General features: G+C 49.9%; 1 protein-coding gene across 4 annotated transcripts in view; it reads left to right on the top strand.

The window, feature by feature from the left end:
• Nucleotides 1–27,966, top strand: part of FLNA (filamin A) — an 87,188-nt gene that overhangs the window by 12,260 nt on the left and 46,962 nt on the right. For all 4 annotated transcript variants that reach the window (XM_035097097.3, XM_035097094.3, XM_035097095.3 and 1 more), the window contains exons 2-16: nt 3,181–3,675; nt 13,091–13,339; nt 13,809–13,906; nt 14,295–14,442; nt 15,324–15,442; nt 15,574–15,651; nt 15,753–15,915; nt 18,045–18,245; nt 18,748–18,885; nt 21,506–21,632; nt 23,316–23,452; nt 24,029–24,222; nt 24,892–25,005; nt 25,169–25,312; nt 25,672–25,795. In XM_035097097.3, coding sequence (XP_034952988.2) covers nt 3,258–3,675; nt 13,091–13,339; nt 13,809–13,906; nt 14,295–14,442; nt 15,324–15,442; nt 15,574–15,651; nt 15,753–15,915; nt 18,045–18,245; nt 18,748–18,885; nt 21,506–21,632; nt 23,316–23,452; nt 24,029–24,222; nt 24,892–25,005; nt 25,169–25,312; nt 25,672–25,795 — 2,452 coding nt within the window. In that variant the 5' untranslated portion in view covers nt 3,181–3,257. The remainder of the gene's footprint in view (nt 1–3,180; nt 3,676–13,090; nt 13,340–13,808; nt 13,907–14,294; nt 14,443–15,323; nt 15,443–15,573; nt 15,652–15,752; nt 15,916–18,044; nt 18,246–18,747; nt 18,886–21,505; nt 21,633–23,315; nt 23,453–24,028; nt 24,223–24,891; nt 25,006–25,168; nt 25,313–25,671; nt 25,796–27,966) is intronic.

Below are 27,966 nucleotides of genomic sequence, written 5' to 3'. Positions count from 1 at the left end.
CCGCAGGTTACTCAGCCCTCTGTTAAGGCACCCCTCCACCTTGGACCTGAGCAGTTCCAGCTCCTCTCATGTGGGGGCCATTGCCATTCAAAGGGAACAAGGTGACCTCCGGCACGTCTTTTTATAGAAAAATAGCCACGGACCTTAGGAAGTCTTATTAAGCAGGGTCTTGTAAAAACAAAACCCAAAACACTGTAGTGTGCACAAAGATACCTATTTTGCGCGTGCCATACCTTTTAAGCATGTAACTTTATTCCAGGAACTGTCGTTTGTTAAGGGGGATAGGAAGTGAAGTTCCCAGGATTCCTGTTTGGGGAAGCCATGTGCTTACCCATGTGGCCTGGCTGTGCTGCCACTCACTAGCCTCGTGGGAATTCTGGGTGACCATCTTCGCAGTGGGTGGAGGTGCAGCTTCCTATCGGTTGCTCACTATCGGAATTTACCCACAAATGCATAGGCCGCAGAATTGCTGTCATTGCAGTAGGTGATTTGTTTTTGTTTTTTAAACCTGCTGTGTGTTTGTTAGGAAGCATCATCCACGGCACTGTGCCAAGAGCCTCCTGGAAGTCTGGCACTGGTCTGGCCTTGCTGTCTCTCAGCACCAGCTGCCTCGCTCTGCCCAATAGTAGGGCCGGCCCTGGTTGTAGCTGCACATCTCCTCCCTGAGGTCTCTCCCTGTCTCTTTAGCTTTGTGACATGGGAGTGACATAGCAAGTTGGAACAGACTGGCAAGGCCATGGCAAAACACACACACACACCCCTACACACCTGGCCCAGTTTCAACAAGTAAGAAGGCTGAGATTGGACCACCTTGGCTCTTCTTAGCACTGTTGGTGGAATGGGAAGAGTGAGGCAGTGATGTGGCGACATCAAGAAGCATAACTTCAAGTGGTGATGGCAGCTCAGCAGGACACACTTTGCCCAGGTTCAGTCCCTGGCCACTCTAGCCAGAGTAGACAATACCGGAGCCAAATCACTCAATAGTCTGACTGGTGGCTTCACATGAGTCCATTTTTGGTTGGCTCTAGTTAATTTTCTGGGACGCGGGTGGCACTGTGGGTTAAACCACCGAGCCTAGGGCTTGCTGATCAGAAGGTCGGCGGTGCGAATCCCCATGACGGGGTGAGCTCCCGTTGCTCGGTCCCTGTTCCTGCCAACCTAGCAGTTCGAAAGCACATCAAAGAATGCCTCTCCCCAAGCCACTTCCCTCTGTATGGCTTGTATAGTCGTAAAATAGAAAGGGAGCACGAGGGTCAACTAGTCTGACCCCCAACCATGCAGGAATCTTTTGTTCTGCGTGGGGCATAAACCCTGAGATTTTTTTTCTAAACAATTTTTTATTGAAATTGAATTAAGTTTGTGCAGTAATTTCTGCACAAATATTCATGTATTTTAATTCTTTATAAAGGAAATTAATATATGGTAAGGATCTTTGATTATTTTTTTAAGGTTGCTTCTTGTAGAAGCCCTGAGATTAAGAATCTCATGCTCTACTGACTGAGCGATCCTAGAGCAGCAGCTCAGCCGTGTAGGTGTCAAGAGAGCGCAGCGGAGGGAGGGCAGGCGGGCGGGCGAGAAGCTGCAAGCAGATGACAAGACGAGACCGGCCCTGTCGCCTTGCCTTGTTGGAGGGCGAGAGGGAGGGAGGCACAGAAAGAGACCCTGGATCTTACCCGTCCCAGGAAGAGGAGACACCCAGGGCAGCCAGAGCCGCAGTTGAGCCAAAAGAGGCGCAGGGCCGGCCGGGGCGGGGGCGGAAGGGGGGGCGGCAGGAGAGCAGAAGGGGCAGGCGAGGGGCAGCTCCCGCCGGCTGGGCCTCATTGCACAGGAATTCGGGAGACGTGTGCTTACTAGCCCGGTGGTATTTCTCCGGCGCCTTCCAGCTTGCGGGGGGGGGGCTCACCGCGGAATCCCACCGCTTCAGAGCTGCCTCCCTCATGGGGCAAGTCTCCTTTCCTTCTCTGTGACCGGGTGTGTGTGATAGACAGAGAGAGATCAGCCGGGAATCGGATCAGGGTCTTCCAGGGCGCGGACACCTTTCCTCTCGCGCCGTTCCTCCTGCCTTGCCACCACAGCACCCCCGGATCTTCGCGCCTGGTGCCCGAGATCCTCACTTTTAAAAAGTGGTGGGTACGGGGGGGAAGAAGGAGGCCCCACGGAAGGCGCGCCCTCCACTCTTTCCCCAGCTGCTCTCCCGCCTCGCGCCTTCTTTCGAAGGTGTGGAATGAGCGAACGGGTCTGGCACCGGCTGCAATTCCCAAGCAACGCCCCCCCTCTTCCTTTTGATCCCTTCCCCCTCTCCAAAGGGCCCCACGAAAAGGAAAGGCCATGGCACCCTGCAATTCCAGGCCCATGTGTTCTAGAAGAGCTTACGGAGAGAGTTCCGCTGGAGGGACCCGAGAGGTTTATAGCAGGCACTCCCAAACTTCGGCCCTCCAGATGTTTTGGACTACAATTCCCATCTTCCCCGACCACTGGTCTTGTTAGCTAGGCATCATGGGAGTTGTAGGCCAAAACATCTGGAGGGCCGCAGTTTGGGGATGCCTGGTTTATAGCCTGGTCCACCCTGCTTCCCAAAGTAGCCTCCGGGAAGCCCTTGCCCAGTCAATCCGCCAACCGCGCGCCCCTCCTCCTTACAGGTATACTGATTTTGCACATGGAGGCTTCCTTTGGGCTGAGCCGTGTCCAATAAACAGCTTGCCCTTTTCGCAGATCTGTCGCTTCACTCCTTTTACAGGACCCCTCCCTAAGCTCGCTGACCCACCTTTAAGAGGGCTGGGCACTTTTGCAGCTGTTGCCTATATATAAACTTACTCAAGAGTAGAACCCACTCCACTTTCACCCCCGCACTCCCAATTGGGATTGTGTGCCAAGTGAGCCTGCACAGGATTGCAGAAGCCTCGAGTCTGGGGATTCCTTCCTGCCCCGCCCGTCCGACTACTAGCCCCTGGAGATGCGCGCAGCTTGGAGGCGCTCGCCGCTTCTTCTGTGGGGCTGCTGCTGCCGCGGGGGTTCTTCCGCACTGCCCTCCTGCCTCCTTGGAGCCCAGTAGTCTCTGCTGCCCACGAGGTGGGCGTGTGTCAGGCTCTTCAGCCGCTACCACCCCTGCTCTGTTAGCATCGCCTTGCGCCTCTGGCCGCGCCTAACTTCACCGCCTCCCTCTCTTCTGTCGTTCTGCAGGATCCTGCGCCTTTAATCGCGGCGGGCCCAACCTACCCAGCGCCGGGGTCCCACCCACCCCGAGCCCAGCCGTTATAATGAGCGGCTCTCAAGCGCGACTCCATCAGGCCGCAGGAGCGGGAGGAGTTGGTGGCGGCGGCGGCGTAGGAGGAGGAGGCGGCAGCGGCAGCAGCAACAGCATCCAGGGGGAGGTCGCTGCCGAGATGCCGGCCACCGAGAAGGACCTGGCGGAGGACGCGCCCTGGAAGAAGATCCAGCAGAACACCTTCACGCGCTGGTGCAACGAGCACCTGAAATGCGTCAACAAGCGCATCGCCAACTTGCAGACGGACTTGGGCGACGGGCTGCGCCTTATCGCGCTGCTCGAGGTGCTGAGCCAGAAGAAGATGGGGCGCAAGTACAACACTCGCCCCACTTTCCGGCAGATGCAACTGGAGAATGTTTCGGTGGCGCTGGAGTTTCTGGAAAGAGAGAACATCAAGCTGGTCTCCATCGGTAAGTACCAGCGAAAGAGGGGAGGGGGAGCCGGGGGCGTTCGGGGAGAGCGCGCGCAAAGATTTGGGGGGGGGGCGGAGAGGGCGAAAAGGGGACCTGAAAAGGCGATCCTAAAAGTGGGGGAGTGCAGGATCTCTGGAGGCGGTGGCCCCCACGTCTGTCCTTTACGGTGAGGGGAGACTGGAAGGGCACCCCGCTCTTCTCTACATGGCGAGGCCCAGGTGAAGAGGAGAGGGGCGCGCTTGCTTGGCCCCTCCCGCGAAGGGGGCGTGCGTAAGCTTCGCGGTATGTGTGACGGGGTTGGGCGGGGGGGGGGGAGAGAAGGACCGCTGGTGGCAGATCGGGGCCGCCTCGGAGATGGGGGTCCCATTTCTATAGTCATGGGGTGGCTTTTGGGCAGAGTCGCGTGTGAGCTGCAGGGGGGCGCAAAGCGAAGAGGTCGCCTTCAGTGGCCAGGGCCAGGCTGGAGGGGTGGGGCTGGCGATAGGACGCTGCATCCGGGCGTGGCGGGGAGGGTTGCAGGAGGCGGCTCCGGTTTCAGGCTTTTTGTCTGGAGTCTGCAAAAAAAGGGGGGAAGCCCCCTTTCCTTTAGCCCCGGCCTCGGTTCGTGTTGCTGCACCCACCAGCCCCCTTCCTCCGCCCCGCGCGCCCTCCCTCCATTTCTGGCCTAGCCCACCCCGGCGCGCTCCGCTTCGGAAAGGCCCGTTAACTATTTAGGAATGGGAGGAGGGGCGGCCTGGCGCTTGCCTTCGGCTGAGCCTTTTGAATCGCCGGTCGAGCTCCTGACGCGCCGCACGCTCATTTTCCAAGCTCAAACAATGGCTTTCTCCTTTTTTCCCCACCCGCCGCATCAAATTTGAATTACTGTACTGCTACATTGGGGGGGGGGAGTTGCCCAAGAAGTGGAAGTGGGATGTGGTTGAGCCAATATCTGCTTTCTCAAGATCACTAGCGGCAGCCCTTTGAAGCCTTTGTTTTTCTGCTCTGATTTTGGGGTAAATCTTGGGTCAGTGCAGAGTCTGGGCAAAGATTCTGCCATAAGGAAAGGTGTCAGGAAGTTGATGGGACTTCAGCCCTTCCAGCCACAGTAATGCCCTAGTACATATCCTCCAACATTTCTCCTATGAAAATAGGGACATCCTAAGGAAAAGTGGGACATTCTAGGGTCAAATCAGAAACTGGGACAAAATGGGGACACTTTGAGGGTCTGATAGTAGTCTGGGATATTGCTACAGTGGCACATGCTGGGGACAGATCCTGGTGGATGAACAATAACACAGAAAGAAGCTATGGCTTCAGACCTTAAGACGGGGCTCTTAGCTAGGTTAGTCTTTTAAGTACCCAGTTTGTGGGAGAGCCTCATTATCTCTCCTTAGATCTGGAGCTGCTCATACATAAACCATAACTAATGAACTGTCTGGGTTTGTATGGAATGCTAATCCATAGTTAAGGTGAGTAAACCAACAACCAGCAACAAACCATGGCTTATTTTTGCTAACAAAACTATAGCTAATTGTAGTTAAGGTGCTGGGCTGGGTTTGTATGCAACACCAAACCTTAACTAAGGTTTATTTAAACCATGGTTTAACACTGTATGTAAACTAGGCCATAGTATCTCACATTGGAATTATGTGTACTGAGCGAAGATTGCATTCAGTTCACTGGTCCTTGTATTCTCCTTGCTTTGCCATGTACCCCTAGCTCCTGAAGCAAAAGTTCAAGTGTCTCCTGTTTTGGCAGAAATACAAGAAAGCAAATGACTGTTAATTGCCCTTTGCCTTATAATAGGAGCAGCCTTTTCTTGGAAATGGCTGGTGACTCTCAACTTCTTCCATGCTTGGGCAGCTTGAATTGGCTTGGATGCTTGGTATTTATGGTCCCAGCAAAGGGAGCCTTTTGCATAGCTTACCAGCCATCTATGTTTGGACTGGTGGTGGCTCTGCTGGTAAAAACTCCATGCGGTAAGGGCTGTGGATGGGTGTGTCTCTGGACAATGTAACATTGGCCCTGAGCAGCCTGTCTCTTGCATTGCCTGGTAGAGGAACTGATTCTAGTTGAGGTCTGACTCATTAATGTGGGAATCCTGGAAGTCTCAATAGCTGTTCAGAAAAACCAATGGCTTATGCATCCCTTGCTTTTGCAGGGAGCTTCCGGTGGCCTCTCATTCAGATTTATCATGCCTGCTCAGCCTCAGCACTGCTGAAGCATCTGTTCTTCCCAGACCATTCACAGGGGCCAGACATCCCCACTGTTGATTCAGGGTCATGAGCATCCATAACCTGTTCTGGGATTGGGGTTTTCCCATAGCCCTTTGCTATGTATAAGTGAAGGTGGAATCAGACCTACAGCCTCAGGAGCGGGGGGCAGGTACTTATCCAACCTGATGATGTGCTCCAGATGTTTTGCACTATAACCAGGTTGAGGAAGTCAACTAGACCAAACTTGGGTGGAAGAAGAGCGACATGACTAAATACTGTAAAAATAATAATAAAAAAAACACCCACAGTCATCTCCTACTGCTATCCCTTGGCTCTTGGAATGGCTGGTGTCAATCTATGTTGCCAATATAAACAGAATGTATTTTCTGTACTGATGCCCTGGTCTCTTTCCTGCTCTCTCCCACACTATCACAGTTTGTAATGACCTGGTCTCAGCTGGGATGTGTTGACATCCCAACACATGTAGCTCCCTGTATTCACTGAAATTGGGCCTGTGACTCTGCAAGCTAAATGCAACCCAGCAGGGTCTTCATAAACCTCCTGTTTTAGCTATGTTTGGCCCAGGGTTGCAAAAATGTGGCAGTGTGTTGAATCCTTGGATGGTCTTAGTACTGGTGGGTTACGATTAGGTCAGGCACCCCCAAACTTCTGCCCTCCAGATGTTTTGGACTACAATTCCCATCTTCCCCGACCACTGGTCCTGTTAGCTAGGGATCATGGGAGTTGTAGGCCAAAACATCTGGAGGGCTGCAGTTTGGGGATGCCTGGATTAGGTGGATCTGACACAAAAAGTGTAGACCTGTGTTACCTTATGTTGGACCTGGTGTGGTTCCTAGTCCACTTGACCAGGAACTCCATATCTTGGGGTAAAGATGGGGCAACACACCTTGTAATGCAGAGACAGCTTTCAAAGGCCTAATTACTTTGAGTATCTTAAAGTCTTAAGTTGTGCTCATGGCTATCCAGAGGTACGAAACCACCTATTACCTGAAGTTGCAGGGTTTTTTATTATTATTATTTTAATAATACTATTTCTGGCAACTGCCCATGTGCACTTGGAGGACTGTTAATGTTGCTGCAGGAACCCCTCTATTGATGAAGCCCTCTTGGTGTATCTGTCTGGATGGTGCTCTACACGGCTGCGAGCTGGTAATGATAGGAAAATCTGGATTAGATTGACCGCTGTGGTAAATTTGCTAGATATGCAGCAATGTGGTGGCTGTGCGTAACATTTGTAAAGCTGTACTCTATGGGAAGATAAGGCCCAGCGAAGGGATACTGTAAAAGTGATGCTCTAAACGGGCCCCAAGTTGTTGGACTCCAACTTGCATCTGCTCTAGCCAGTGTGGTCAAGGAGGGTGGGAGTTGTGGTCCAGCAATAGCTGGACAGAGTGTTCTGCTCCCTGCTCTGTTTGACCCCCCCCCCTGGAGCCTGCAGGAAGACCCTGAGGACAGTGGGAGATGAGAATCCTGCTTTGCCCTTTGATGCAGTGAGTCAGTCGCTGGGCCACAGACTCTGACTCAGACAAGGTCTGGCAGCAGTTGCTGAGAAGTGGAAGGGTGTGCGCACACTATAACCATGCCTGTAGGCTAGAGATGGGCAACCCTGTGCCTGGGTGTGCCTGCCTGTTCCACCGCCTCCTCCTTGGGTTGGGGTGAAGAGGAGGATGGGCTGGGTGGGGTCTTTTGCTCCTCTTCGCAGAGAGGCAGGATGTAGGGAAGGCGGGCAGAGAGGGAGGGACCAGGCCTAACATGTGGAGGGGGCGTTCTTTTCCCTCCCCCTGGAAGGAGAATCCTGTTGGGACAGAGAAGCTGCTGCCTGCCGGCCACTCCATATAAGGCTAAAAAATGCTGGAGCGGTCTGCTCTGTGGCTGGGTGGGCGGTGCAGAGCCGGGTGGGGAGGTGGCTGGGATGTGATGGCTTGCCTTCTCCCTATTCCTCCCCACCACCACCCAGGAAAAAGAAGGGGCAGTATTTTTTTTAAAAAAAGCATGGCGTATTTAATCCTGCCAGAGGGCTGCATCTGCCCTGGCACTCCAGTAACATAAGCTTACGTGCATGAGAGCTGATGGGAAGGGGCTCCCATCCTGGCTACTCTAGCCTTGTGTAGGCAGGATGGCTTGACTGGGACTCTGCTCCCGGGGAGGGAGGGGACATGTGGCCTCGTGTTGGTGAATCTGTGGCCACTCCCTGTAGGCTCTGGTTTCTGGGTCTTAGAAGCCCTTTGGTCCTCCTGTCCTCTTTGATAATGCTTGTTCTGCAATTTATAGCTTACTCAGCTGGACAGTGTTGAATGCTCCTCTCTCCAGCTTTGAGGCTGGCCCTGACGCCTGCCCTTTTGAATGCTCCCAGCTGCTATGGGGCTCAGTGGATATGGAGGGCAAAACTAAAAGTGTGTGTGATGGGGAGGGAAGAGTGCAGATGGAAGCTTGGAAAATGCCTTTTTTTCAGGATGGTACTCGCTCCATGTTGCCTGTAACCAGATCCTGCAATCTGCTGCAGACGAGGAGGGAGAATAGCAGCTCTCTCTAATACTACTGAGGGTTGTCGTGTTAACTACTTGGAGGCCACAGACTGCTTGGGTAGGAAATGGACTGAAGCCTATTGGATCCAAGTGTGTATATTGTGTGGCAGTAGCACATGTGTGAATGCTAGGAAGCTGTAGTCCAAGGGAGGGAGATCCTTTTTAACCGTGAGGGCCACATTCCCATCCCACCAACCTATGGGAGCCTCATGGTGCTGGTGGGGTGGGCCAGCACGGCAAATGTAAAATTTAGCTTTGTATACTAGGCCAGTATCTACAAATACACACTCTTCTCCATCCAGTACCTGTTGAGTTTCAGTGGCAGATAGAGGCGCTTTGAGGGTTACATTTGGCCCTTGAGCCTGAGATTCTGTTGTAGCAAAAAGCCGTTTCATAGCACATGCAACATAGCACATATGCACGGTCCTGTCACTGTGGGGGTCCTTAGCCACAAGCTTCATGTAACCTGCTTTGTGGAGCACGTTCCCTGTAAACGTGTGAAGTATATTCTGCCAGAAGGTGATACTTAATTTCTTCCTTCATGGACCATAAAACAGAGTTGCTTGTTTTCCATACTAAAAGGACAACTGACCTGTATGAATTATGCAAGTTAAACATTTTTCATAATTCTGCTTCCCCCTACTGTTATGGGGTGGAGAAGCATGTAGATGCCTTCATTGGAGGCTTTTAAGCATAAAATAAATAATTTTATTATTTACACCCCACCTATCTGGCTGGGTTGCCCCAGCCACTCTGGGTGGCTTCCAACACATATGAAAAAACAATGAAACATCAAACACTGAAAACTTCCCGATACAGGGCTGCCTTCAGCTTGGGGGGATGCTGTCAGGGATGCTTTAGTTGAGATTCCTGCATTGGAGGGGGCTGGGCTAGATCAGGCACCCCCAAACTCGACTCTCCAGCTGTTTTGGGACTACAGTTCCCATCATCCTTGACCACTGGTCCTGTTAGCTATGGATGATGGGAGTTGTAGTCCCAAAACAGCTGGAGGGCCGAGTTTGGGGATGCCTGGGCTACCTTCCAGCTCTGCTGTTCTATGGGTCTATATAAATATAAAGGGCACTGAAAACCTGACCTCAAACCACTGGAAGGTTTTGTCAGTAATTTTTCTGACTTCTGTTGTGTGCACACCCACCCACACCCCTCATGCACTTGTAAGAAGCCTTTTCCTACTTCAGTGAATACCACCTTCCTGTGTTTGTGCAGCTGCAGGAATTATTTATTACATTTGTGGTGCCACCCTTTATTGGAGAATCAGAGTAGTTCACCACATAATGCACTTAGGATGCCCTTGGCTTGGTGCAGGTTACGTCTTGGACATGGGTTCACTTCCATGTTGGGAGTCAATGAAATGATTTCCCATCTTACGCCTAGGAACAGGTTCTGTGCTTCTGAGGCTAGACCAGGCACCCCCAGACTTCGGCCCTCCAGATGTTTTGGACTACAATTCCCATTTTTCCCCACCACTGGTCCTGTTAGCTAGGGATCATGGGAGTTGTAGGCCAAAACATCTGGAGGGCCGCAGTTTGGGGGTGCCTGGTCTAGACCATCGCTTTGAATTCATTCTAGGTTCTCTTCTGTTGCCTTGATCTTCATCAGTCTCTTTCACTTTGTAGCTATCTGGAGGTTGATTCTTCCTTCATACCTTGTGCTCCGGATCCCATAGGATCTGTACACCGGCTTTAAAAAATAGAATAAAAGAATGCACAACGTCAAATGCATTAAAAGCAGAAGAATGCATAATAAATAACGTAGTCAAGCAGTACAATGCTGACCTTGAAAATAGCCATGTCTTCACTGCCTGCTGAAAAAAGGCAAACCATTACTAGGCCAGGTGGGCCTCCCTTGGGAGGAAATCCCATAATGGTGGTGCCACAACGGAAGGCAAGGGAATACAGGGCAGGGCTTTGGGCTGTTCCTTAGAGCGCATGAAGAGTTGCCTGTGGGAGTTCAGCTTTATCAAGCTTGCCTCTGCCCCTTGGGGTTTAGAGGAAGGTTGTGGAAGACTTGTCTGAACCTGAGCTGAGGAAGAACAGTTGGGCCCCTTTCAGCTGCTGTGTCTAGTCTCTGGAGAGGTTAATATTGGCAGGAGGCCAGTGCATTGAAGGAATTCTTTGTTTCCCTGAATCTGGTGTGTTTACATCAGTCTGCTGCTGCACAATCCTGTCCAGGCCTCTTTCTACTGCTGTGGCTGCTGCTTCCTCTTCTATTGCCTTTAACCCAAAGGGTGGGATTCCTTCATACAGTTTCACCAAGCGGCTCTTGGGTCGTGTCCCCTCCACATCTATGCTTCCCACCCCTATCTTCCTTTGCTCCAAATTCCCTCCCTGACATCTTCTGACTTGCCAAATTCTTCTTTTGAGTCGGCACACCATCAGCCCTGCAGAACACCTGAATTGAGGGCTGCTTGAGTGATGCTTTTGCTTTGCAACATTTCTGCTTTTTCTTCAAGGCCTCAAGGTAACAAAAATCTGTGTTTGGTAACAGCCCACATACTGTGGGATTCATGGCAGTATGTTGCAAACAAGATTGTAGGAGATTCTACATAAGAGATGCATATACGGGCATAGAAATAAATAAAGTGGGGCCAACAAAGGGCATGGGGCAAAACAACATAACTTCCCACCCCCACAACCCTTCATTGACTGTGTTTCTTTAAGGCCTTGTAGCAAAATTGGACTTAACTGTGGGGGCCATTTTACACATGCATGTTTAGTAGTGGATTTTTTCAACACTTGCTGACTTGCTCCTGAACAGATAAATGGACTCAATATAAATAATTTTGTGTTTTAGTATTCCTTTACTTAAATTTGTGGCAAAAATGCTGTAGCCGTTAAAATGAACTGAACTGCAAGCAGATACTGTTATTAAAAGAAAACAAATTAAAAGACCTGTGCAAATAAAATGATGTTTACCTAGTCTCTGAAACTCAATGAAGGGTTGGCACCAGATATGTTGAGCTGGGGAGGGCATTCTAGAGTTGGGGCATCACCTCTTGAAGGATCCCTGGATACAGTCGACTTTACCTCAGGAGGAGGGCAAGGGAGAGAATGACTCTTATGACCTGTTTCAAGTACAGTGGTAACTCTACTTACGAATGTTTCTACTTACGAATGGAGCTCCATCCGCCATCTTGGATGCGGTTTAGATAGGATTTTTTTTCTACTTACGATTTTTTAGATAGGGTTGCTTCGACTTGCAAATTTTTTCTCCCCATGCATTCCTATGGGATTCGACTTACAATTTTTTTCAACTTACAAATGTGCATTTGGAATGTATTAAATTCGTAAGTAGAGGTACCCCTGTATTTCCAATATTCTAAGGGGAAAGGGTGTTGGGTACAGGAGCAGACACTTTTATACGACTTTAACAGTCATGGTGTCCCCCAAAGAATATTGGGAATTGTAGTTTGTTAAGGCCGCTAACAGTTGGTAGGAAATCACTACCCCTCACAGACCTACTGTTTACCAGTCAATCCCTCTCCCCAAATAACTCTGGGAGTTGTAGTTCTGTGAGGGAAATGAGGTCACCTAACAGCATCCTTGACAAACTTCATTTCCTAGGATTCCTAGGGGGAAATACCATGACTGTTGAAAGTGATCCAATTTTTATATAGTGTCTAATGCCGGTGGGTCCTTACTTCCAAGTAAGTGTACCCAAGTGTGATTCACAGCTACAGTAATACTTCATCTCACCACACTTCGCAAGGAAAAGGAGAAAATGAAGCAAGGCTATAGCCACTGAGCCCAATACAATCCAGTCAGCTTCAGGTGCTTTCAGATTTATCAGGTTTTAAAGTAGTTTGCATAAAGTTTGACTGCCATTGCGAGTGGCTGGAGAACTGTACTCAGATCAGATTCAAATCTCTACTCCATCATGAAAGCTTACTGGGTGATCTTGAGACCATCATTCCCTCACAGTCAAAACTACCTCACAGGGTTGTTGTAATGAAACTTGAGGGGGTATGGACCATGTATGCCACTCAAAATTCCCTGGATGAAGCAGGGGATAAAAATAATAAACAGAATCCACAGCAAGAACAATACTGTATGTCGAGTATCAATTGCAACTTGTTTATTTTCTGTTGTCGCTGTTATTTTAAGATGAGGTTTGGGAAGTGTAGATGTGGAAGAGACACTACCAAAGAGTCACTTGAGACTGTATAAAGGAAAGCCATTCTTTGTACATGGTCGGTGGTAATGATGGCGTCTAAAGTGGCAGGGAGTGGCCAATGAGTGAAAAAGCCATGGTAATAACCAGCACACACAGGCCACTTTTAAAATCATTTTTAAGTTTCTTCAAACACATTACCTGCAGTCAAATTATGGCCATTCTTCATTGAAATCCCTCCCACCAACTTCTTCATGCCCCTAAGGACAGAATCTCTTGCTAGAAGCTTGTTCTGTAGGTCTCAGATCTATTGAGGAGGTAAGAGGTGGGAATGGACTTATTCCTCAGTGGAAACTGCCTGCAAGCTTCCTCTTGGGTTTCCTTAGGTGTAGAGACTGGCCTTCCTCCTACTAAAGGAGAGAATTCTGAGCGGAGAAGGCGCTAGCCCTAGAATGTCACTGAGTGGGGCTCATCTTCTTCCCTGAAAGTCCAGGTCACTGTCCTCTTTTGCGAATGCTGAACTGTGCTTCTGACTCTCAGACAGCAAAGCTATTGTGGATGGGAATCTGAAGCTGATCCTGGGCCTGATCTGGACACTCATCCTGCACTACTCTATCTCCATGCCCATGTGGGATGAGGAAGATGACGAAGAGGCCAAGAAGCAAACCCCCAAGCAGCGACTGCTGGGCTGGATCCAAAACAAACTGCCTCAATTGCCCATCACCAACTTCAGCAGGGACTGGCAGAGCGGCCGGGCACTAGGCGCTCTTGTTGACAGCTGTGCCCCAGGTAAGCGAAGGAGCAGCACTGTTCCATGTGGGGGTGGGAGGGTGAACTTGAGAGGTTTGCAAGGAGGCCTCTTCTGACTCGCTGACATGGGTGCTGGAGGCCAGCACTACTTCCTGTGTTAGTTGAGTAGCCGATTTGGCTCCCTCCAGATGTTACTGAACTACAACTCTTATCATCCTTGACCATGGCCACGCTGGCTGGGGCTGATGGGAGTTGGAGTACATCATCATCTGGAGGGCACCTCATTGGCTACCCTTGTCGTTGATGGCAACTCCATCTTGGCCCTGGGTCTAATATTCCGCTGAGGGTTTGGGTTGCCTGTGCTGGATACCTGCTCCTTCGGCTTTATTTCTACCTTACGTTGTGGATGGATGCTACAGTGCCCCAGAGCGCTGTTCCAGAGATCTGTATGGAGGAAGTGTTACTACTGTGTGTGACTGACAAAGAGCTTGGACTCTTTCTCAAACAGGTCTGTGCCCTGACTGGGATTCGTGGGATGCCAGCAAACCTGTCAACAATGCCCGGGAGGCCATGCAGCAAGCAGACGACTGGCTTGGCATCCCGCAGGTAAGCAGCACAGATACTTGGCCTGTGCTATACAGAACTTTGTGTTAAGCTGAACTCTGCTATGGGTAGGTATTGGCAAAAGTGTTTACTGTTTCCAGTTTTGGCCAGGGGCAAGTGAACAATGTAGAGTCCCAAGGTGTGTTATCCCTTGACCTCCACCCTCCCACCCCAGGATGCTGCTTAGATTTCCCAGAAATGCTTTAAATAGTTACATTCTAGGGCCCCTTCTGCAGCCTTCAGGGCTAGAAGTCTGCTTTTTGAAAAGCAAGTCATGGGTTTCTTGGGAGGCTGCATCCTGTGCCTATTCTGTACTTGACTCCTGGCGTGTGAGAGGTAAACTTGGCTCTTATTTGCTGTCTCCAGCTATTTTCCTTTTTTTCCTCTGTAGGTGATCACTCCTGAAGAGATTGTGGACCCCAATGTTGATGAGCACTCGGTCATGACATACCTCTCCCAGTTCCCCAAAGCTAAGCTAAAGCCAGGAGCCCCCCTTAGGCCCAAACTGAACCCCAAGAAAGCCAGAGCTTATGGGCCAGGTGAGTCCAGGAACAGGTGGTAAAGGCTCGGGATTACATGTGTGCAGAGGAGGGTCTGGAGGACTCCTTACACAATTGGGAGATTGACCACAGTGGGGGCAGGTGGGTTTTAGGATCTTTTCTAGGATGGCGTTCTTCAACCTTGGTTCCCCAGATGTGGCTGGACTGCAGCTTCCATAATCAGCTATTTTAGCCAATGGCCAGGGATGATGGGAATAGTAGCCCAACAATCTCTGGGGACCCAGGATGTTGTGAATAGAATAGCTGCCCCATAAGGTAAAGGGACCCCTGCTCATTAGGTCCAGTCGTGACTGACTCTGGGGTTGCGCGCTCATCTCGCATTATTGGCCGAGGGAGCCGGCGTATAGCTTCCAGGTCATGTGGCCAGCATGACAAAGCCGCTTCTGGCAAACCAGAGCAGCACATGGAAACGCTGTTTACCTTCCCGCTGTAGCAGTTCCTATTTATCTACTTGCATTTTGACGTGCTTTCGAACTGCTAGGTTGGCAGGAGCTGGGACCAAGCAACGGGAGCTCACCCTGTCACAGGGATTCGAACCGCCGACCTTCTGATCAGCAAGCCCTAGGCTCAGTGGTTTAACCACAGTGCCACCTGGGTCCCTAGCTGCCCCATAGGGTTCGACTTAAAGGTGTTTGGATGCTTTTTTAACCTCTTCCTTGCAACACCCTGTGATTGCCTTGCAATGGTTTTCTCTGTAGCATCTCTGTGGCTCTCCCATCAGCTCCAGCTAGCATGTGTGGGCTTTCCTGAGGTCATTCAGACTGTACAGTGGAGGTGATGCTAGAACCACTGCCGTACAAGTTGATGGCGTCACGGGCCAGGGGGTGGTACAGTTACTACGGTATCTGATCATTTCACAGGCATTGAGCCCACAGGCAACATGGTGAAGAAGAAGGCAGAGTTCACCGTTGAAACGATCAGTGCTGGCCAGGGAGAAGTGCTAGTCTATGTGGAGGACCCTGCTGGACATCGGGAAGAAGTGAGTCCCCCTGGGAGGGTGTCCTTAGAGGTCTGGATGGCCAGGCATTGAGGCGGAAGAGTTGGGGGTGTGTGTTTTGGGTGGGGTGTACAATGCCAGCCACTACTGAACTTCCTGTGTCTATCCTCAAGGCGAAGGTCATTGCCAACAATGACAAGAACCGGACGTTCTCGGTGTGGTATGTGCCAAAGGTGACAGGAGTCCACAAGGTAAGAGTCCGTATATCGTGTGTAGGTGATTGGGAGAAAATTCTGGAACTGGGCCTTCGTCTCACTGATCAGCATTTGACGACCTTCACTTTTTGCTCCAGGTGACGGTACTGTTTGCTGGGCAGCACATTGCCAAGAGCCCCTTTGAGGTGAATGTGGACAAATCGCACGGCGATGCCAGCAAGGTCACTGCCCAGGGCCCTGGCCTGGAGCCTGTGGGCAACATTGCCAACAAGACCACCTACTTTGAGATCTTCACTGCTGGTCAGTGAATGGGGGAGGGGTGCTGATTCTGAGAGGGTGGAAGGGTGTTGGCCAGCTGAAGCCTGGACGCAGCTTGAAAGCAAATGACGTAGTTGGCTGGTTTCTTAGAAACTTGTTATAAATAGTTTAGCCACCATTCCCCAACCTGGTGCATTCTAGGACTACAGCTCCCATCAAGCCCCAGCATTCTTGGTCCCAATGGTCAGAGGATGGGAACTGCAGTCCAGCAAGCCTGGGGGAGGAAGTACTGTGTTGGGGACACTTGAATTTTTAGCAATGAACTGTCTTTGGAGACTTTTCTTACTATGAACTGAGTAATTAGCCTGGAGAAGAGAAGGTTAAGGGGTGATATGATAGCCATGTTCAAATATATGAAAGGATGTCATATGGAGGAGGGAGAAAGATTGTTTTCTGCTGCTCCAGAGAAGCGGACACGGAGCAATGGATTCAAGCTACAAGAAAGAAGATTCCACCTAAACATTAGGAAGAACTTCCTGACAGTAAGAGCTGTTCGGCAGTGGAATTTGCTGCCAAGGAGTGTGGTGGAGTCTCCTTCTTTGGAGGTCTTTAAGCAGAGGCTTGACGGGCATATGTCAGGAATGCTTTTATGGTGTTTGCTGCTTGGCAGGGGGTTGGACTAGATGGCCCTCGTGGTCTCTTCCAACTCTATGATTCTAATTGTGTTGGAGGCTTCAGTTTCTCACTAAAGTGGAACCTTTCTAGCTCTCCTGCTTTCAGAGTTGCTTGTCAAAGCAACATGTCTTCAGAGACTAACAGCTCTGGGTAGGAGGGCTTCCAAGTTGGGAACAGGTCAGGCTACGCATAGCATTTTTAAGTGCCCAGTGCTTCGAATAAGATTATTGGGAAGGATTACAGAGAATACTAAAAGGAAGAGATTGTGAGTGAGTAGCTTGCCTAAGGCTGGAGGAGGGTTTGAACCAGGGACTTATTGGGTGGCAGCTTAGTTGGCTTAACAGCCCCACTCTGACTCCAAGGTAGGCTGTGGCTGGAGGAACTGCTTCCTGCTCCTGCTGTCCAGGCCTTAGTTGGTCAACATTGTGGTGAAGATTATGCCTGTTGCTTCACCATGCCATAGAGTAGGAGGCAGAATGATCAGACATTTATATTAGGAATATACAGTTTCATGATTCCACATGTTCTTAACTTTCATGTGTGTAATTGTGAATTCAGAACTGCCCTGAGTAATATTGTGTTCAACGTGGCAGGATATGAAACGAAACAATGATTCAGAGTACACAGTAGAGCTTGCTTTGAGATCAGTCATCCTTGATTCTCTTATCCAAGAATGTCACCATCTCTCCTTGCCTGCCTTGAAAGTCTCTGCTCTTCTCCCTTCAGGCAAAAGGCAACTTCCTTGTCCCAACAGCCCTTTGCAAACAATTGGTCTCTTGTCTTGGCGTTTCATTTTTATTTATAGCTGGATGTTAGAACAGTCTCCTCTGAACTCTTGAGGCTGAAGATGAGTACCTTTTGCTTCCAGAATAGTTGCTGCCCAAGCAAGTCTGTCTGAATTGTTGGCCGCATCTTCCAAGCATGAAAGGTCTCCCACTAAATCCTAGTGGAAGCTTATCCAGTGCTAAGTAGAGCATAGCTTGCAGCCCACAGTAATGGTAGCAAACAAATCTTCCATTTCTTTGCTTTCAGAAAGGGGTCTGTTACCAAAGGCTGAAACATAGCAAAGTTTTAACTCGGGGACATTGTGGTGTTTTCTCCACTAGCTAGAAAGACGCGGCAAACAAGCTTTAAGGCTGCTCTTAAATGTGTGTAATTGCTAGGTGCATGGCTACAGGGTGCACTAAGCATGGAAGGTAGGGATGCGGTATAAACAGCACTTGAATTCTGCTCTTAAAATGCTGCCCCAAGAAACCTGCAATTCCTACATAAATTATGTAGAGCAAGCAAAACTTGTATAATGTTTCTCTTGTGTAGCACTGCTAACTACAGAAAATGCCAAGGAGCTATGCAGGGCTTAATCTTTTCCCTGGAAACCCATTGCTGTGTTCTTGGTCCAGATCAAAGGCCTCCCTGTAATTGAATACTTAAGGTTGCATGAACTATCTCCACCTAACACCTGTCTCTTTTCAACTTATGCTAATCCCCCCCTCCAGGTGCCGGTGTTGGGGAAATCGAGGTAATCATCCAAGATCCGACTGGCAAGAAAGGGACAGTGGAGCAGCAGCTGGAGGATAAAGGCAATAGCACCTACCGCTGCACCTACAAGCCCACTCTGGAGGGCACCTACACCATCTACATCACCTTTGGGGGGATCCCCATCCCCCGCAGTCCATATACAGTCACCATTGGCCAGGGTGAGTCTCCCATCTGGCATGGGGCTTGTTGGTTGGGGTCTCTTTTAACCTTAACACCCCTGCTGCTTCTTGGTTTCCTCTTTGTGACCAGAAGGGGGGTGGTTCTTTGTTCTGCTCCTAATGCTTCTCCTCTCCTCTCTGCCTACCTCCACCTGTCCTGGCCCAGCTCTCCTCTGCTCTGTCCTCTCTTCCTCTGAAGAGCCATCTCCCTGGATCTCTGCTGGCACTCATCTCCTCTCAGCTGCTCGGCGCCTGGATCCAGGGCCAATGGTATTTCACTCTTGGCAGGTGTGGGTGGGGATCTGTGGCAAGGGTGCACGTTGCTTCTGTCTAGGGGAGCAGCCTATTGGCTTGAGATCCTGCCTCCCTCTCATGGGTGGAGCTAGTTGAATGCCTGGCGTGTTAATGATGGCAAAGACCCACCCAGCTGGGAAAACTGGAATTCTACTTGGACTCAGTAGGGACACTCACCCTCTTTGCCACCCTCTCTCTGCTGCTACAGCGTGCAACCCAAATGCTTGCCGGGCCGTGGGTCGAGGCCTCCAGCCCAAAGGTGTCCGAGTGAAGGAGACAGCAGATTTCAAGGTATACACAAAAGGCGCTGGCAGCGGAGAGCTCAAAGTGACAATAAAAGGCCCGAGTAAGTCCAGTGTGTGTGTTTGTCTTCCCCACCCTCTGTGTTCCAAACATGGGTAGGTGGGATTTGCACTTAGCCCAGAAGCTCTGTCTTTTGTCCAGGAAGCGCTATAATCTAATTACTCTGTGTTGGGAGCCTGATGACACTTTGCATAGGCTCAGAGGCATTTGGTCTGCAGCTGCTGCACATGTCTTAAAGCAGACCCTTATGGTAATTGCCCCTTTAGAAGGCAAGCAGTATACTGCAAAGCCCGTCTGGCTACTGCATGCCCAGATCTGTTTGGGGAACATGAAGAAAATGTAGAACAGTGTTCGAAACACCCATTGTTCTCTAAGCACATTTTGTGACAGGGGATTTCATTTGTGCGAGCAGTTTCTGAGCCCTGGACGCAGTACTGTGCCTAAGATTTCAGATTTAAACTGCAGAGTGGAAAGAAAGGAGGACCTTTTTCTGCCTCCCCACTTCCAGCTACTCTCTGAAGACTGGAGAAGAGACCCTCTTAAGAATATTAGGGGGTGGGCAGGGGAAGGACTAGACCATGTGAAGAATGAACATAATATTTTAGCTGCAGTTCATCTTCAGCTTTGTATTGTTATAGAAAAGTGTGCCTAGCCATTCCGTTGTTGTGCCCATAGCCTAGGTTTGAGGTGCCATTTAGCCCCTAGCCTTCATAACTCAGTTTCTAACATGGCTGCAGAGTTATTTATTACCAATGGGGGAAGAGACTGATTGCACAGGAGGCTGTGCTTCTTCTGCTGTGCTGGAGCATCCATTGATGGGGACGTGGTGATTTGGACTCCACTGAGACTCAGACATGGCAAGCTCTAGAAACTCTTTGAAGCCTAAGAAGCTATCAATCTCGCTTGCTTGCCCGTGGGCTGTTTTAAAATTCTTGGGTCTTACAGTAGGATGTTCTTCTGGTGCAAGTGTAATTGGTCTATAGGAGGGGCTGTTGGTGGCATTTCTACTTTGTGCAAGCATGGAAATGTGCTGAGCCAGGGAAGCAAAGCAGTAAATTAAGTGGCTGTTGTGGAGTCATGGCGGGGGCAAGCAGAGCCACAAACCACTGTAGAAAATATAATTGGGTTCTTGTCTGGGCTGGAAGGAGAGACTGCTGCAATGCAGAGAGGTATGTGAATGATGGAGGAGGTGGATTTTGACAGTTCTAACCCTGGGTTCAAACAGCAAGCGTTCAAAGCAGAGGTTGGGAAACTAGGCCCCAGGTAGACTTCAGGAGCCTGAGACATTTGTCGGAGCTGAAGATCTCTCCCAGCTGGAAGATAACATCTTGAGAATGTGACTGCATTTTATTTCCTTGGAGGCTCCAGCCTGCAAAGAGCCCTCAAGGGATGCCTGGGTTGTCAGTGGTGGGGAGCAGAGCGCGGTATAATGTTACGACATCCAGGACTCTTTGGAGTTGCCAAAAAGCAAGCTGTACTTAAGCTGGTTGCAGCTGTGTGTCAATGTTTTGATCCAGGCCCCTTCCATGGGGCTTTGGTGTAAGAAAGGGCTGCAGTTGCTAGAGAAGTGTGATGGGGGAACTGAATGCAAACCGGGGCGGTGGGGGGGGGAAGAGAGACCAGAGTCCCACCCACCAGCCCCAACTCCTTGCCAATGTGAGGATGGTAAGAAGCTGCTGGTTCCTTTAGCTCAGTATTGTCCAGCCAGGGGTGGGGAATCTCTTTGACCAAACCCTGTGGGCAAACCTGTCAAAGTTGACCAGCAAGGGCGAAAAGAGATAGCGGTCAAGTGCGATCGAACCCCCTGCACATTAGCTGATGTGCTTTCTGCAGGGAACCTAGCTTAGTCTTTACCTGCCTCACACCTGACATCACATATGGTATCAGGTGTGGGCAGGTGAGTGTGGTTTGGGGGAAATGGCCTGGTGGGACAGATTTCGCCCATGAGCCGGAGGTTCCCCACCCCTTGTCTGAACTGATGGGCAGTGACTCTCCAGGACTTTAGACAGGGCATCCCCAGCCCTGGAGACGCTGGGATTTGAACATGCATGCGGAACAGAGGCTCTTCCACCTATGAAGCACTCCCAGTGGCAACCTATACTTGTTCTTGGCAGCATTCCCAATTGTATTATCTTCCATTTCCTCCAGGGTGCTCAGAATAGTGTGCATTAGAGTTGAATCCTTTTTGTCCTCTACTATTTGGGAGGAAGACTTTGGGATAGTGACTGAGATCAGGTATATTCACTGTGCTTCATGGACCCAGTGGGCATTTGACCCTAGCTCTCCCTGGGAGCTGCGCTGAGACTTGTGATAAACATGATGTGCAAGAACTCCTTGGCTTATCTTCCTCCAGGTGAAGACATGCATGCATGATCTTCCTTGGTAATACAGTGGTATCTCGGGTTGTGTACTCAATCCGTTTTGGGGTGCCGAGTTGCACTTCCACGCATGCACGAAGCACACAGAACGATTCTGCGCGTGCGGCGGAACCCAGAAGTTAACACTTCCGGGGCCGCGCAGTTCTTAACCCGAAAGTACGCAACCTGCAGCGTACGCACCCCGAGGTATGACTACGTAACTGGCAGGTATATGGGTTTTGTTTGGCTTTTTCTGTATGTTGTGAAGCTTCTTCCGCCCTCAACCACCGCAATCTCTTCCCACAGAAGGACTTGAGGAACGTGTCAAGCAGAAGGACCTGGGTGATGGGGTGTATGGTTTTGAATACTACCCCACAGTTCCTGGCAACTACACAGTCACAATCACTTGGGGTGGGCAGCACATCCCCCGCAGGTAAGAAGCTGGAAGGCTGGGGAAGGGGGGGGGGAAGAACTATTTCCATCTGAAAGAGAGGAGGGAGGGGATGCTTGCCGAGACTCAGCAAGATACAGTGAGTTATAGGGGTGCCTTCAATCTCTTCCTTGCCTTGATCCTTCTAGCATTCAACTTGATGGTCTCAGCTGTAGAGTTTTCATTTCATTTATATTGGAATAATAATTTAGATACTACTTTTCAGTACTAAATAGAGGTTTCCAAACACCTTATTTCTGATGCCTTTTAGTATGTCTCCCCCCCAGGGGAGGTCTGGAGGGCGGCAACTTGAGAATGGCCCTTTTCAGTGGTGGCTCCCTGCTTGTGGAATGCTCTCCCCAGGGAGGTGTTCCTGGTTACCCTCTTTTTCAGTTTATGGCAATAGGTAAAAACTTTTATTTCTGCCCATTTGTTGCATCTTCCTTGCCCGTCTTCTAGACCTGTCTTTTTATATCTTATTGATGTGTTTTTAGGGTTCTGACCTGGTTTTGGTTTTTTATACTTGGTTGAAATCTTTGCTTTATAATTTCACTTTGGGCCAGTTTCCATGAAAAAAGCAACTAACATGCTGTGAAGCACCCTGGGAACCATACCTGGGTGGTATACAAATTTAATAAATGTAAGAAATAAATACAATAAACAGACCGCACAACTAAAATCCTAGGTAAAATACACTTAAAAACAGAGCAGATTGGGCCTTTGATTCCAATTAACCAACAGGAGAGCCGGCTTGGCTTCCAGAGGGGATGGAGATCTAGCATTGGTACAATATGTGTCCTTTTCTGGGGAATAAGTGTTCTCTTTCAGCCTGTAGACTTACAGATGTTACCCTGTTTTGCACTGTCCCCTGAGGGGTGAGAGGGGCAAATACAATCTGCTACTCAAGAGATTTATAACTAGGCAAACAGACTAGGTAGGAGTTAATTGGGGACCTGTGTTTTTTGGGGGGATGGGTGGCTGTCCAATCACAGCAATAGTGCACAGGGCCTGACCAAGGCATTTGCTGCTTAAGTGGAGCAATTGATGACTCCGCCTCCAAGCCTTAAGTGCTCAACCAGCCAAGCTGTTTTGGCACCTGAGGCAGAAAATCCCACAAGGGGCCACTCCTCCTTTCGCTGGCAGTGTACAACATGGCTGTAATAAATTAACCATTTGCAGTCCTTTTGTGACACACAAAACCAGCTGGCCCCTCCCTCTACCAAATGATAGGGCTGGCCTCCTGCAGCTTTCTTGTTCTGCAGTCTGATACCTCCTCATGGGATGACTTGCAAGTGTGCTAGCTGCACTGCTGGAGCAAACTGGAGCAGGCAAGTTTCCTTAGCAAATCAGCCTGTTAAAATAACCCACTTTATCTTTTTTTAAAAAAGATTTTTATTGAGGTACGAGAATTTTTACATACATTATATTCTCTCCTTCCAATTTTTAATTTCCCGTACCATTTTCCCTTTCCCTTCCCACCCCCTCCCCCACCCATAATCCATTGGAAGGGTTCAAACAGTTGTCCTCAGCCACGGGCACAATGTCTTTAATTTCCACTAAATGTCTTCTGGTCCAGTAGTTGTTATCCATTGAAGATAGGAGTTCCATCTGGTCCTAACCCACTTTATCTTAAGGCTGAGATCAAACATAAACATTTTTTATTCCCCTCCCCACTTTTTTTTTTAGCCCGTTTGAGGTAAAAGTGGGAACAGAATGTACAAACCAGAAGGTGCGGGCCTGGGGGCCAGGCTTGGAAGGAGGCGTGGTTGGCAAGTCTGCTGATTTCGTGGTGGAAGCCATTGGTGATGACGTTGGCACACTAGGTAACCGGCAAAGTTGGGAGAGGACCGGAAGTGGCTTGGCGTTTGTGGCATTGGTGTTTGCGCAATGCGTAACTGACTTGGGGAATTCATTGCCATGGTGTTGGTGGCCTTCTAGCTTAGATGGCTCCAAAGCTCAAACAGATTTCTGAAGGACGCACTTCTCAGTCAGCATTGGCCTTGACACTATATGGAGGCTCCGGGTTCCTGGACAGTATGACTTGGTGTTCAGGGGAAAGGGACAGTCTCTGTACCAGTAACATCCTTTCCTGGGATCTCATTGCCTGAGGAAGCCCACCTGCCCCTTCAGCTGAAGTCACCAGCTTTGTTTAGCCACCTTTTTTACTTTTACCTTGTCTGTGTATTCAAAAATGGTTTAAATGACTTTCATTTGGTTCTAAGCAGCCTTCAGAACCCTTGTAGGATTAGTAGTCAGCCTTAGACACCAAAGCTATCAGCTAAATACAAGCAGCTGAAGTCTCTAGGATAACGTAACTGTTGTCCAGTGGCCGGGAGAGGCATTTCCGAGTGTCTGTTTAACTGTGAGCTAATGCCTGGTTCTGCATGTGCTCCTGGCAGGCTTCTCGGTGGAGGGTCCCTCGCAGGCCAAGATTGAGTGTGACGACAAGGGCGATGGCTCCTGCAACGTGCGCTATTGGCCCCAGGAGCCAGGCGAATATGCAGTCCACGTGCTCTGCAACAATGAAGACATCAAGCTCAGCCCCTTCATGGCAGAAATCAAAGCTGCTCCCAAGGACTTCTACCCAGAGAAGGTAAGTGTCTGCATGCAGGAGGCTCCCTTTGGGATGGTGCATCCTGGCACTCTTGTGTATCTGTGTGTCATGCTATGAGGGAAGCGGAACTGAGAACCAGTAACTGGTCCATGTTGGTGGCTTGAGAGCTCGTCACGGCCACATCTGGAGGGGGTGTCTTGCCAACTGCTCTTCCTGGTGTGAGCATGTGCATTATTGGAAAGCTGGTCTTGGGTGTAAAGGTTCTAGGCCTTATGACTGTGGAAGAGCTTAGGGTAGTTGGAGGTCACAGTTAAGGGGAGGGTTGAGTGGTGCTTCTGGTTGAGGAGTGGCAATGGTAGTCTTCAAGCACATTGTCCCTTTTGGCAATCCAAACTTATTTTGATTTGCTGTCAGCCAGTGGGGTTCTGCTGCCCTTCTCCCCGCCACCAAGTACTCCAGATGGGGATTGGGCAAGATTAGCTTGAGCTAAATGGGAGTAGCGTCCCAAAAAAACATTTCCAGCATGGAGTTGTGTGCTTGGCACAGCTCTCGCAATCTCGTGTTGTGTCCATGCTCCAGCCACTCCTGCTGAGTGAAGGGACCCCCTCTCACTGTTTTTTAGCTGTAAACCTTTATGACCAGTGCAGTGTGTTCTATCTGTGCAGAAGTTGCTTTGGAGTTCAAACCTCTCTTCCAACCCCTCTCCAGGTCAAAGCCCATGGTCCAGGCTTGGAGAAAACGGGCGTTGCGGTCAACAAGCCAGCTGAGTTCACGGTAGATGCCAAGAGTGGTGGAAAGGCTCCTCTCAAGGTGCAAGTACAGGTGAGACTTGACACTTGTGCTATAGAGGGGGCATAGCTTTATCTTGTGCTGTCGCTGTGAAGAATGGGAGAAGAGGCTTCCAGGATGCTGATCCTACGACAGAGGACTTCTAGGGAAGTGTGCTGGGTGCTAAGCTGCTCCCGTTTTTGTTTCTCTGTTGCAGGACTCTGAAGGATCCCCTGTGGATGTCTCTGTGAAGGACAATGGCAATGGCACCTACAGCTGCTCCTACCTGCCCAAGAAGCCCGTAAAGCACACGGCCATGGTGTCATGGGGCGGAGTCAACATCCCCAACAGTCCCTACAGGGTTGGTGATCTCTGCATTCCACCCTACCCCCAAATCACACTCTGAGAGCAAAAGATAGATGGATAGCTTAGTTGGTTAGAGCACGGTGCTGATAACACTAAGGTTGCATATTCCTGCATTGCAGAGGGTTGGACTAGATGACCCTCAGGGACCCTTCCAACTTTGTGATTCTTTGTGTCTTTCCCTTATCAAGTAGATTAATAAACTTATTTTCCCTTGCAAGCAGATAGCTAGGTCAGGTGTAGACTATAGCTGTCTGTGTGCAGGGTCTTACTGGGCTGGTGTGCTTATTGTGTAGATTTTTTTTTATTACTAATCTCATGTTGCATCACATTGTTTTTCTGTCTCTCTCACTCTAGGTCAACGTTGGCGCTGGCAGCCACCCTAACAAAGTGAAAGTGTATGGTCCAGGTGTGGCAAAGACTGGCCTGAAGGCTCACGAGCCAACCTACTTCACAGTGGACTGTGCAGAAGCTGGGCAGGGTGAGTCTAGAAGGGCTTCTGTCACCCGGAATCCAGACCAAGAAGCCCCAGGTCAGGACTGGTCATGCTGGAAGCACAGCTCTGATAAGCTAGTTGTCTTCTGTTGGTGCCCCCACCACCCCAACAGAGCTGGAGGGGGAAGCTCGGAGGGTGCTCCATTCTGGGGAGGGGGGTAGACACTGTGTGACAGAACTGCAGGGGGCTTGCTCTGGCCCACTGCCCTAGAATGGAGACCCACAACTTACGCTCACATTACATACACAATTGTAACACATGCAGAGAATAAATAAATAGAGAGCAGGGCAAACTTCCCAGTACCCCACTGTCTCCATTTTGTTTATTTATTCTCTCCCCCCCCCCGCCCAGCTGGTTTTTCTTGCTTACCAGGATCAGGGAAGGTCGCAGGAGGGTCCTGGGATGCTCCCTTCCCAGGGCTCAGGATGCAGCCCTCTGCCTTGTTGAGTGGTGGTTTCCTGACTTTGCACTACTTTTCTTTGTGTGCGGACAACTGCAACTGGAACCGAGCCCTAATGAGCTTTACCAGGTCCTTGTCTTTGGCCTTACTACAGCCTCTACCTTTTAAAATAGCAAAACAAGAGTCTCTGTAACAAATTCTGTCAGTTGAAACCCATTCACTTTCATGCTTTGAGGCCACAAAAGCTTATGCCATAATGAATTTGTCTGCCTTTCTAAAGACTATCACAAGACTTTGTTGTACTTGTTCCCAACAAGCTGGCGCTGCTACCCTTCTGTGTATATTTTTACCTTTTTTGAGACTCCTCTAAAATGTATCCCAGTGGCTTTAGCCCCCAATGGCTTAGTGGAGTGTCCATGTTGGAAGCACCTGCCCTTCTGGCCCCATAAGCGGCTTGTCATTCATTGTACATGTTGCCTGCTATTGGGGAGAGAGGATGTTGCACTTCACATCAGAGTTTGCCTGCTGCATCGTGTGTTCTTCATAGTCTGTTGGAGGGGCTGGAGAAACCCAGACAGATGGGTGGGCTTACAAGTAATTAATAATGATAACATCTACCAGCAGCAGCAGCAAGGGGTGGGGATTGTCAGTTAAGTGGGAGTAGAGAAGAAACTTCTTCTTCCATAAAGTGGCACTGATAATACTTTTTAATGAAGGGGTTGCCCTTGGTCTTCCTCCCTCTTCTTCTGCTGACAGCTAAGGAAACAATAGACATTTGTGCAATCTGTTCCTGCTCCCTCTGTAGAGATCAGCCGCTCCCTTCTTTATTGCCCAGTTCAGCAAATCCTTTTGTATTCTAGTAGCTGTTGCTTACTGCCTCATTTAATGTTTAGAAGCTTTGACCCTTTAGAGTTCCTGTAATTGGGAGGGCTTTCCAGGGCTAGGCATCCTACAATGCAGGGAGAGGGAGGAGTAAGGTGGAAAGCAAGGAGAAAGGGAAGAGCCATGCTTCTCCTGACCCCCAACACACACACACACACACTTTTGTGCTTGGACCAGTGGCATAGCGTGGGTTGCCAGTGCCTGGGGTGAGCGCATGCCAGCCCAACCCTCACCACCAATGCCACCAGAGCAAAGCCATTGAGACACTTGCCTGTCTGCCTGCGTAGGGGGGATCCTGGCCAGCTGATGTGGCAGGAAGCACTGAGGTCAAAAATTGTGCACCTGGGGCCATGGCACCCCTGGCACACCCACACTACACCCCTGGCTTGGGCCAACCAAACCATGGCTTTAAGGCAGGCACCCCCAAACTGCGGCCCTCCAGATGTTTTGGCCTACACCTCCCATGATCCCTAGCTAACAGGATCAGTGGTCGGGGAAGATGGGAATCGTAGTCCAAAACATCTGGAGGGCTGAAGTTTGGGGGTGCCTGCTTTAAGGCTTCCAAGCATCTGCTTTTGCTTCCTGCTCAGCATTCACCTTCTGGCTACAGTGGCCTGCAAACGTGGAGCAACAGCTGTCAACTGTTCCTTGTCTGTTTCAATGTCAACGCTAAATAATAGCCAAACTTCCTTCAGTATTGTCTTGCATTAGATCCGAGTCAGGCCGCTCTCTAATACTGTTTAAGTGTGTCCCTAAACAGTCATCGGCAATGAGATGAGCAGTCCTTGTTTGTTTTTATCATCATTCTCTTTCCCTCAAGGCCTCTCCCCTGTTAATTGCTGGCTGCTCCTCTGTCCATGAGAGACAACAAGGG

Source organism: Zootoca vivipara, chromosome 15, assembly GCF_965207765.1.
Source record: "Zootoca vivipara chromosome 15, rZooViv2.hap1.1, whole genome shotgun sequence".
Classification (NCBI taxonomy): Eukaryota; Metazoa; Chordata; class Lepidosauria; order Squamata; family Lacertidae; genus Zootoca; species Zootoca vivipara.
The sequence above is the reverse complement of the archived record's forward strand: the minus strand, read 5'-3'. Positions and strand labels throughout refer to the sequence as shown.